General features: G+C 44.2%; 2 protein-coding genes and 1 long non-coding RNA gene across 4 annotated transcripts; 2 read left to right on the top strand and 1 right to left on the bottom strand.

The window, feature by feature from the left end:
* The first annotated feature begins 5 nt into the window (after positions 1 to 5).
* Positions 6 to 2,046, top strand: TXNDC17 (thioredoxin domain containing 17). Its single transcript, XM_065695215.1, has 4 exons — positions 6 to 192; positions 739 to 820; positions 1,055 to 1,130; positions 1,755 to 2,046. Exons 1-4 carry the CDS (start codon positions 51 to 53, stop codon positions 1,821 to 1,823), a joined length of 369 nt encoding a protein of 122 aa, XP_065551287.1. The 5' UTR covers positions 6 to 50; the 3' UTR covers positions 1,824 to 2,046.
* Positions 2,047 to 2,214: 168 nt separating this feature from the next.
* Positions 2,215 to 5,557, bottom strand: MED31 (mediator complex subunit 31). Its single transcript, XM_065695214.1, has 4 exons — positions 5,449 to 5,557; positions 4,803 to 4,880; positions 4,109 to 4,205; positions 2,215 to 3,381 (listed from the first exon to the last, which is right to left on the bottom strand). The coding sequence occupies exons 1-4, from the start codon at positions 5,456 to 5,458 to the stop codon at positions 3,189 to 3,191; spliced, it is 378 nt and encodes a 125-aa protein (XP_065551286.1). The 5' UTR covers positions 5,459 to 5,557; the 3' UTR covers positions 2,215 to 3,188.
* LOC136022200 (uncharacterized) lies at positions 5,019 to 6,796 on the top strand. 2 transcript variants are annotated; one of them, XR_010616059.1, is made up of 2 exons: positions 5,019 to 5,190; positions 6,422 to 6,796. It is a non-coding gene; the product is annotated as an uncharacterized LOC136022200 (long non-coding RNA). The 2 variants fall into 2 exon arrangements; XR_010616060.1 differs by having other exon boundaries at positions 5,019 to 5,533.
* The last annotated feature ends 4,005 nt before the right edge of the window (positions 6,797 to 10,801 follow it).

Below are 10,801 nucleotides of genomic sequence, written 5' to 3'. Positions count from 1 at the left end.
GCCCAGGGCGAGGCGGAGCCCGGCCCCGCCCCTCGCGTCGCTGGGGCGCCATGGCCTGGGAGGAGCGGCAGGTCCGCGGGTACCGCGAGTTCGCGCAGACGGCGCAGCGCTACCACGGCCGGCCCATCTTCGCGCTGTTCTGCGGCGACAAGGATGCGGAGGGCAAGAGCTGGTGCCCGGACTGCGTGACGGGTGAGGCCTGCGGGACGCCCCCTCCCCGCTGGGGGAGCGCCCTTCACCCTCGTAGGGCCCCGACGGCAGCGGAGCCGCCGCCGTGGAGGCCTCGCGCTCAGCGCCTTGGGGACCGTGCCGGCCATGGCCTAGCCCCGCGCAGCGCCCGGCGCGAGGCGGCCTCACGCCACCCGGCCTCCGTTACCGGGGATCGGAGCGGCCTGGGCCGAGTTCCGGTTTGAAGCCCTCGGTGCAGTTGCTGAGGCCGGGAGTCCCACCGAGGTGCGGGCCGTGATCGGGGCTAGCTAAAGGTAATGGGCTGCAGCCTGCCCGGCCCTTGCTGACCACGTTGCGCTGAACGGCAAGTGATGTAACGCGGTGTAAAGACAAGTCCCTTCAAGGCTGAACTGAATTCTGCACAGCTCGTGGGTAACCAGAGGAAACAAAACACAGATCTCTATCTGAAGCAGGCAGTGTTTGTTAGCAGCGTTGCTGTTCAGAGCAGATCTCTGTTATTCTGTGGCATGATGAAAGTATCAATGAGTTCTTAAAATTTTTATTTTCCAGCTGAACCAGTTGTGAGGAAGGAACTTCATAACATGCCTGATGAGTCTGTATTCATCTACTGCCTAGTAGGAGACAGAGCCTAGTAAGTAACTTTTAAAACCAACAGCCAGTACAATTTTGCTGTTTCTGGGCTAGGGGTTAACTGACCTGTTGGAACAAGTCACCGAACTGTGCTTTTCCGCAAGGAATGAAGCATTGGTTTTGAGTTCACATCCCTAATGTGAAGTATCTGCGTGTTTGCAGGGTGAGGTAGTTACGAGTCATCCTTTTGAAGGAATTTTAACTGCACCTCTGTTAACCCTTTCTTCCTGAACAGCTGGAAAGATCCCAACAATGAATTCAGGAAGAATCTGAAACTAACAGGAGTGCCTACACTACTTAAATATGGAACAGTAAGTGATATATTGTATGTTCTGGATCTACAGGCATTCAAATGGGAATCTGGCAGGAACTTATGACTGTAAATGAATTAGTCACGTAAGTTGTCTGATACCCTCTCGTTTAAAAAGAGCAGATAATTAGGAACAATTCTGCTCCCACCCATGCACATTTTCTGGCTCACATAGTTCCTCAAGAGAAAGCCACTGTGCTTTCAGCATAACCCTGTCTATAATAAACAAAAACGCAATAGGTAGATTTAACATGCAGTGGTTGAGAGGTAGAGAAAATTCTTAGCAATATACTGTTAGTTTCCTGGCTTGCAGCTCCTCAAATTTAAAACAAATCCAAATGCTGAATTACAGGAGTGAAGCTATGTGCAGTATACTCTTGATTCAAATGGAGTGCAGCTCAAGTTTTAACTTGTGCATCTATTTAAATTAGCAATTACTTTCTCAGAAATGCCTCTTCCAAGGCCGCAAAACCCTCAGGCATTTTCCAGTTATTCCTACCTTGTTCCACCTCACCCTCCCCAGAAAAACAGTTGCTGGAGTAGGGCTAATGTTAGTAAGTACAAATAGCTGTAGTCTAGAACAGGGTTTTGAATTCCCCCTAAAGCATCTTAATTTTTATTTCAGCCTCAGAAGCTGGTTGAAGAAGAATGTTTTAAAGCAGAGCTTGTTCGTATGTTGTTTACTGAAGACTAAGTCCTCCAGTAGTCAATCATTTCTGAAGACATTCATCTCAAGTTGTCTGTGGTGTCCTTTCAAGGAATCCTTGACCCTTCTTAAAACTTTTATGGTTAATTACTTCTGACTAGTCAAGATAAACATTATTAAATTCTAGGTCCCAACCTTCCACTGAAAGCTTGCAAGAAAACCCCTGTATCTTTCTTTTCATGTTAAAATAAACTTGAGTTTGCAAACTGTTTTCAAAGGAGCTGTGCTCATGTTGTAAATGGAGAGTGCAGCCTACAGTTATTAAAGAGTAAGGCTTAACTGCTGTTATACCTTTTAACAGTAAGGGGCAGGGGTTTGGAAAAACAGAAAAAACTCCTTATTCTTCCTAAATCTGAATTCACATAGCTGCTGAAGCTACTGAATGTCAAGATCTTTATTGGTTTATTTGTTCAGTCTTAAGTATGATAAGCTGAAGGCCAACAAGTCGTGGTGTCACTGATCACATATTAACAGTTGCAGTACCTGCTCCTACGAGGCTATCAAATATAACATGAATGCAGCATGAATACAACCTAAAATATGAGATATAAACCCCTGGAAACTGCTAATAGCTGTGTTCTTACAATACAAACTATACAGGAATAAATGACAAATGCTTCTCCAATCCTGCTAGAGCATGTACACCTTTTTTATAACACAAATTGTTTTCATTACGCATCCTGTAGAGAAGCCCAGGAGCAGCCACTACTTCACTGCCAAGATTAAAGTAAGCTGATTGTAATGGAATAGATGCAGCTACAGCCTATTTCCTTCTGAGTATCTGCAATGTTTATTATTACTTATCTCTGCTCCACTCCTGCAGTCCTCTTGTCACACTTTGTTTTCTATATGACCCCGAGCAACAAGGATTACCAGGTAAACAGAAAAAACAAGTTATAGCTCAGGTTGGTTTCAAGGCAAAAATCCACAATTTAGATTTTGTAGAACACCATTACATCAACTTTGCTCATCCTGCAGTTACAAAAAGTAGTACACGGGGGAGTTCTTAGCCATGCTTAAAATACATCATTATTCTCCAGGGAAAATAACTAAACAGACTTCTGAGGTACACTTTTTGTTATTTAAATGTCAGTAGTGTCAGATTTCTTTTTCAAAATCAAAACGAATCAATAATTGCAGTAATGCTCTTACAAAATTGTCCATGCTACAAAATAAACTGCAGAGGTTTTATCAGTCTTGAATTTTTAAACAAGATGAAATTTAAAAAAAGTCACTTAATAAATAAAACAATAAAACGTACACCCCTAGAGCCAAACCCACACAAGGGCTCCTTCCTCTCCTAAGCACTCCAGTTGACACAAAGTAACCTCATCAACAGGCTCCCACATGGTCTCATTTTACAGAGGTGTTGTTTTGTTGTTGCTGCTCTGCAAGTGCTTGCTGGAGGCGCATTCTTTTCCTGGAATAGTGCTGCCAGTGAAGAATCTGCTGCTCATCAATGAACTTGGCACACTGAGCATTCACCAGTTCTTTGCGGAAATGTTCATACTGGAGCAGCTCTAACATATGCAAACACTGCGGATACCTGCATTAAAAATAGAGGCACTTTAATACAGGCTTTTGTGAGATGCATTAAAACCGGAGTCTCCAGAAATTCTGCAGTTCTTTATTTTAGTTCTATCATGTATGTGTTTTACTCAAATATCAAATCACCAAAGACTGTACGTATCCCACTGTTTCACGCTGTAACTCAGTAGCTTAAGTATTAGGCTAGGAAACAAGAAGTCCACTAACAGCTTCTAAATGTATACACATGCTTGCTTAGAGTAGCTTTTCTAATGGCTAGATTTCACTAAAGCAAATACACAACAACTACAGTATCTGTTTCCAGAACTCAAAGAACACAGCCAAGAGGGAGTCTGCATACTCACAAAAATGCAAAGACATCATTTGTTTCATGTAAGCATCAACAATGCAGAATTACTCTCAAAATGTATTTACTGGGCCTAACTGAAGTAGTTCTGTACCATAATGGTCAATAGTTTTATGTTCAACAAATGCCAAAGTGCAGATGAAGGCTGCAAAGGGAAGATTCCATGCACAACCTGTGAAAGACAAGTTTTCTATTCTTGTCTATTGCTACATCTGCACTGTTGGAAAACAGGAAAATTTATGATGCATATAAACACAGTGGGGAGGACAAAGGTAAGGTTACAGGTGGAAATCAATTACTGACATGCTGCTCTACAGTACTTAACAGAAGGTAAACAAAATCATTAAAATGCAGAAACCAAAGTGATTTTAACACTTACTTCAGGTATTTTGCATATTCAGGTTCTTTCCAATAAAGTAAATATTTAAGATAATTTACAAAAGCTTTGTCTTTGAAATAGCCTCTTTGTGCAAGAACTGAAATAAAATGACAAAGAACTGTCAGTTACTGATGCATTAAAAAAAAATCTGTCAACCTTGAAGAATAAGTATTCACAAAACTACACAGAGGCACCTTAGTCAAAACTTCATGATTACAAGCAAATTTTGATACTTAGAAATTAAGAAAGCAAAAATATACTTTTATGTCAACCCTGACAGTTATGTATCTTTTATAAAACACCAAGGAAGGAAACAGCTTTTTGAAATAGAAAATTTTGACTTAGCATAAAAATTGGAAGGGCATAATTTATAGTGCCTGAAATTCTGTTTTCAGATAAGGAACACCGTTAACTTGACATCACTTTTTAACTACACACCTCAACCTTCTTTTTTTTGGTTCCCCAGATAGATGCATTATTTTTTGACTAATGAAACATTTTACATTTTTTAAAACTAACCTGTTAGAAATACAGACAAATTAAATTATTGTCAGACCACCTTCATGCTGTGAAAGACCCACTCCTTTTTCTTTGTTTAGCCCTCTCCCCCCTGTTTAACATTCCCAGTAACAATAAACAACATTAAAACTATACTCGTTCCTCAGGGTCCCAACAGTTACTGTTCAGTACTCACAGTTGAGGTAATTTGGATTCGCCAGACACTGAACAAACTCTAACTCCAGCTGGAACCGAAGTCGATTTCCCGTGTCATCTGACAGTGAGAAAAGCAGTAAGAATTTGACCCACACCACAGATTTTAAAGAAATTTTCTCGGTTTGAGCCACACAAATACAGAAAACGTGTTTAAACAGGAGAAGCAGCAGTAACTCCCCACAGTAATACGGATTAATTTAGGGAAGCCTTCATTGCATCAGTCGGCGTTTGGCCTGCACTGAGACACGCTGAGGTTGGTTTGTTTTTACAGCCGAGTGCGTGCAAAGAAGGAAGGAATGCCCACTGACACTCGGCTTCGAGCGAAGGAAAAGGGCACAGCAAGAAGCCTGGAGGCCCGGTGCTCGCAGGTACGCGGCTGAACCCCGGCACGAACACGCACCAAGAACGGGGCCGAGGCACCCGCGGAATCGGTGCCTGAGCTCCGGGAGGCTTCAGGCCCACAGCCACGCCTGCGCCCCCTGAAGCCCTCCCGCGGCCTCTCCCGTCACGGACGGGGGCAGTGGAGCCGGCGGGGCCGCGCCCGGCCGAAACCGAGAGCGGGAGAGGTGCGGGGCACGCCCCAAGCCCCCTCCTCCGGGGCAGCGGGCTCAGCACCCGCCCCTCACCTGCGTCCATGGCGGCCCCCGGCCGGCGCCGCCCGCCAGGAACAAGATGGCGGCGGCCGGAAGCCCGGCGGGGAGCAGGACTGAGGTACGCCGGGAAGGAGGCGGTGGTAGCCGGGCAGCGGGCCGGGCCGCGGCGGTGTTAGCTGGCGGAGGTCCGTCCCACAGCCATCTCTGCGCCCTGAAAGCCTTGCAGGAACACCAGGGCAGTCCCTGACCGCTTCTCCGAGCACCTCCGTGTAGCAGCGTCCAAAATCCTGGAGCTTTCCCTGTCTGGAGAACAAGGGTCACATAGGCAGTGTTAGTTTGAATGGGGCCCAGTGCAGGCGTAACGTCCTATGACTCCAGGTTATAGGCTTGTTTCCTAACAAGGGTCTGTCCCCTCGGGCAGGAATGTGGCTGGGAAGGTGAGCCTTTGGTCAGTGATCACTGCGCGGCCCACGCCAGCGGTGACCGATCCTCCGGGGAGACGAGCGGGGAGGCGTTTCGGGGGCGTCTGCACTGCCCCAGAACGACGGCAGCGGGGTTCTGGAGGAGACGGCAGGGTAGATGTGACCGATCGCCCAGGAACCGGGCACTTGCCCTAAAGTGGGCGCACGAGTCCTTTCCAAATGGGCGATCGATTCGGACTGAGGCATTGCAGTCGGGCAGAGGAACAGGCTTAAGAACTACTGAAAAGTAAGCGGTTCGGCACGTCCGTTATAAAAAAAAAAGTGCCCTGCTCTTAAAAATCAAGCGGAAATTATTATTTGATATTTCCTTATTTTGATCTCTTTATGGTCTATGTTAAGAGGTTATTGCTTTTCTAAACGTACAAAATATTTCAAGTTAGGATTCAGTATAAGTCTTTCTAAAAAGCTCACTGTTAGAGCTAGGATGTGCCAACGGACATGAAGATCATGGAATCATAGAATAGTTAGGATAATCCAAGTAAATCCATGAATACCAGGATTTAACAGAATCTGGTTTTGTGCAGCTTCTTTCAGTGGCGGTTTTGTAATGGCTGAAACTGAAGCTGAGCTCACGTCGGAGCCCCTTCTCGGTGGAGCTCTTGGAGTGTTTGTCTCTAGGCAGCCGTTACCTGCTCAAACACCCAACCGGTATCTCAAGGCTAGAATTCCTCCTTGTACTTACCTGGCACTGTTGTTGCTGTTCTGGGAGGCAGTGGCATGACTTGAAGCGGTCGTTTTTGCCATGGATCTTTGCATTCGCGTTATCATTGCTGCCATTAAAGAGTCATTCATCCTCCAGGTTTCTCAGGAAGACCGCATGTTCCAGATCTGAACTGTTCGTGTTCAAACATCACAGATTTAATAATGTAACATCTGAATAAACAACCTTTGGAAGAAAATGTTGGAGAAGTGATTTTCTTCTGTCATGTAAGGGAGTTTTTACCATACAGTTCCAGTTCCATTGAAGGGGAGATTTGGAGGCAATGTTCTGGTGATGGGGGTTTTGTTTGTTCATTTTTCCAGGATAGATGAATTCTTGAGCTGGGAAGGAAAGCAGATGATTTGTGTTTGTGTTTGCCAGATGTTCGTTTTAACTTTGTACTGGGCAAACCATTGTTGATCCCTTCCAGAGTGGAAAGGGAAAAGGAGGGGTTCAGCCCTGAAATGCTAAACTTGCTTTGATTTTTCTCTGCATATTGAGCAGAGCTTTGAGCTTGGACTTTCTCTTGATTTTCACGGTGACATCACAGTGAGTGAAGGAGGTTCCCTTCAGCCTCTCACTGAATTCATCATTCATTAAAACAAGAAAGAACTTTGCCAGATTAAGACCAGTTTGCAAGGCACAAACACTCTGCGAGCACGGGGCAGAGCTGCTCAGCGGCACCAGCGCCCTGGAGAGGAGCCTGGCTCCTGAGGCGCTGCGTTGGTTCCAGGAGTTGCTGCTGTGCCCGGTGTCACACTGAATTGTCCGAGCACGGCTGAAGCAAGGGCCCCGGCAGGCCGAGCTAGCTGAGCTCCACTGCGATGGGCTCTTATGCAGCAGCACGCTGGACACAGGCTTACTGGAAACAGGACTTCTTGTTTAATTATTTGCTATTTTCACTTGCAGAACCATTTTCAGCGTCTGAGCTGGCAATTTTCTAGAACACTGTCTTTTCCTATGCAGTATGTTTTTTTTTCCCTTCCCTCTGGGAATTGGGTTACAAAAACCATCTAAAAAGGATTTATGCATAGTTTTTCTTAATAAAATATGGTTGCTTTTTTAAGACAAGGTTTTAGTGGTTGTGGAATACTACCATTACTATATCAAAACATACCAAGTCACTCCCCAGTAAACACAGTCTTTGGGCTAAAAGCAGAGATCAAACGGATCCCATGTGTCTGCATTGCTATTCTGAAATATGATTTCTCTCCCAAGACTGACTTCAGAAGAGAGAATCCTAAAAAAGGATTGGTCACAGGAATAAATTACTGTGTATGTTTGCCAGAGTTAAGTCAAACATCTCAATTCTTGGCCATCAAAACTAGGAACAAAAGTGAAAGTCAGACTCATAGTACAGTAACTGAGAACATTCTCTAGGAAAAGTTGGAATTATTTTCTGCTTTTAAATATCAGTTGGGTCAGACTTTCACACTACTTCTGGGGTATGAAGGCACCAAGACTCCATTAGATACGGGAGAAAATAGAGTTTTGTCTGATACGCTATTAGATCTCAAAAGTGAATACTGAGGAAGTGAGATGGTACAGAGGGTTTATCTACAGCACCACAATATAGTGTGCTTGCATTAGAAAGAAAAGAAGATCCAAAAGGCTTCATGATTGAAAACTGATCAAGTTTTTTATACCTAGTAAGTATTTTATACTTAATCCTTGGAACTCCTTTAATTCATGCATTTACCCGTCTGCTTTATGATAGAGTGCAAACTAGTATTGACATGGATAATGACATCTTAAAGGATTTTACCCATAGAATGGAAGACAGAATTCTGCAGACTGGAGAGTATCCTGCTTCAAATACGGTTAAATAACAGAGAACAGAGTACGCATTATGTTATATTTATAACAAGCCAGCACAAAGTCTGCAATTTTTTTACTCCAATGTTGTAATTGTAATTCAATAGAAACAAGATCATAGTTATCAGTGACTGAAACAATTGTCAGAACATATTTAATGAAAGGCTTAAGCATTCACGGAGTTCTATTTTTTGAGGTCAAGAAACTGGCAGGTAATGTGCATTTCAAAGCCAGCCGATGACAGTCATGGTAGAGCAATCTGCATCTGAAGACTGTTAAACAGCAGTCAGCAGAGCTGTAAATTTGGTGAAATGGTGTAAAAAGACTTAACAGACTGTAGCTTACCGCAGACACTGGAATGCATATATGTGTGACTAAGGTACTCCTCTAGCTTTAAACAAGTGTTAGAAAGCAAAGATAAATTCAGAATTAAATGTCAAGCGTCAGAAAGCAATTTATGGTTTTCTTTAACAAGTTCTTTAAAAATGTATCAGTCTTCCCTTCTTAGGACATCTAGAAGGCAGATGAATTTGAAGCCAGACGTTTGCTAGGAGCAATATACACTGAATGTGAGAACAGCAGTCCACAAGGAACATCCTCACAAAGGTATTGCTTGCTATTTAAAGCCCCTTTTAAGGTACCCTAATCAAAGAATTCTGCAGTGAGCCAAGATATATGGGGCCTCATCTAAAGGAACTCTATCTTGTTGGATGCGAAACAGGCCAGAAACAAACACATTTCCCAGCAATGAAGGAATGTAAAACTTCTCAAGTCCAAGATCCATAGACAAGCTTGCAGAACAATAAACTAATTATTGTAAAATAGATAACATTCCAATATATTAATAATTCCAGTTATTTTCCATTATATTTTGGATTACCATTGCAGTTATTAAATTTTCCAAATAGTACTCCAATAATGATGCAGTTTGATGCACTTCCTATGCCATTTCATTTTTAGGCTCTTCTACTGTGGCACTGAGTGGAAGGATGCAGGGAAAACACCAGGAAGATTGATGTCTAAAACTAAGGAAATCATTGGCACCAATATAGAATTAATGAAAAAAGTATCCACTTTATAATATGCTTTGACATAGCAAATGCATAGCTTTGACATAGTGTTCAGCAAGTAAGAAATAACTAATTTGGTGCTGAAACCAATAGGTATGCTCACATAGACCTCAGGTGAGGGCATTTTTCTTAAGAATGACAAGAACTGACCAGCAGCTCTGCCAGCTGGCATGGCAACATATTCCTTATGGGAATGGGGGAGGGTTCTTATTTAGAGAAAAATTGGGAAGTTTCCTGGCACTACGGCTGAGAACAGAAGCATGGGAATGTGATCATTTTGCCCAGTATACCCTAAAAGCTCAAGAGCCAGGTGAGCCACACACAGAGGCACTATGAGTGAGTGTAGATTTTGGATATTTAGGTTTGGTCTGTCTGGATTTGCTTGCACCAGGCTAGCAGCTTGTGACTGGCACAAATGTTAATCCTGCACATGAACAACAGAAATACAGAACTGAGTAGTGGGCTATTGCACAGAGCTGCTCTGACTGCTCAGACATGGAGTTCTTCTGTAGGGAATAAGGGGAAAGCCTCAGGCCTTTCAAGAAGGTTCAAAAGGTGGGGCTGGCATTGTGGTCTAGAGAAAGCAAGCTGATGGCAGACAATCAAGAGCATTCAACTTGCTCATCCCTAAAATGCTAAATGGGCCAAACTGCTGCAACTTCAGCCACAAGCTCAGATCCAAAGGAGCTTACCTGGGGTCCTGGCAGATCAGAGCTCTCAAAACCAAGTAATACTGATCATGCGGAGTGCCAGACTGTCCTGGGTTCAGCAGTAGCAGTCATTTTTCTCCTTAGTAGCTGGTGCAGTGCTGTAGTTTTGACTTTCAGCCTGGGAACAGCGCTGATAACACAGATGGTTTTAGTCGGTGCTCAGTAATGCTTACTCTGACCGAGGACTTTTCAGTCTCATGCTCTGCCAGTGAGGAGGGACATAGGAAGCCGGGAGGAAGCAGGGACAGGACACCTGACCCAAACTAGCCAAAGAGGTATTCCATACCACAGCACGGCATGCCCAGGATAGAAACTGGGGGGAATCCCCCAGAAGGCCCAGGTCACTGTTCAGGTTGGCCTGGGTATCGGCCAGTGGGTGGTGAGTGGTTGTATTCTCTCCCCTTCTTATTCCCCTTACCATTATTAGTGTTCGTGGTAGCAGCAGTGGTTTGTGTTATACCTTGGTTACTGGACTGTTCTTATCTCAACCCGTGGGAGTTACATTCTTTCCATTCTCCTCCCCATCCCTTTGGGAGCAGGGGGAGAAAGAATGTGGGGAGTGAGTGACCGGCTGCGTGGTTCTGAGTTACGAGCTGGGCTTAAACCATG

The sequence above is a fragment of the Lathamus discolor genome, chromosome 14 (genome assembly GCF_037157495.1).
Source record: "Lathamus discolor isolate bLatDis1 chromosome 14, bLatDis1.hap1, whole genome shotgun sequence".
NCBI lineage: Eukaryota > Metazoa > Chordata > Aves > Psittaciformes > Psittacidae > Lathamus > Lathamus discolor.
Note: the sequence above shows the minus strand (reverse complement) of the source record. Positions and strands in the feature narration are given on the sequence as shown.

Bases quoted from the DNA above. Each gene is read 5' to 3' on its own strand.
- TXNDC17 (XM_065695215.1), top strand. From the start codon at position 51: ATGGCCTGGGAGGAGCGGCAGGTCCGCGGGTACCGCGAGTTCGCGCAG. The intron at 193-738 runs GTGAGGCCTGCG...TTTATTTTCCAG, and splicing joins GTGCCCGGACTGCGTGACGG to CTGAACCAGTTGTGAGGAAG. The intron at 821-1,054 runs GTAAGTAACTTT...CTTCCTGAACAG, and splicing joins CTAGTAGGAGACAGAGCCTA to CTGGAAAGATCCCAACAATG.
- MED31 (XM_065695214.1), bottom strand. The intron at 4,206-4,802 runs GTGAGTACTGAA...ATTTTATTTCAG, and splicing joins GAATCCAAATTACCTCAACT to TTCTTGCACAAAGAGGCTAT. The intron at 3,382-4,108 runs GTAAGTGTTAAA...TTTTTAATGCAG, and splicing joins GAATATGCAAAATACCTGAA to GTATCCGCAGTGTTTGCATA.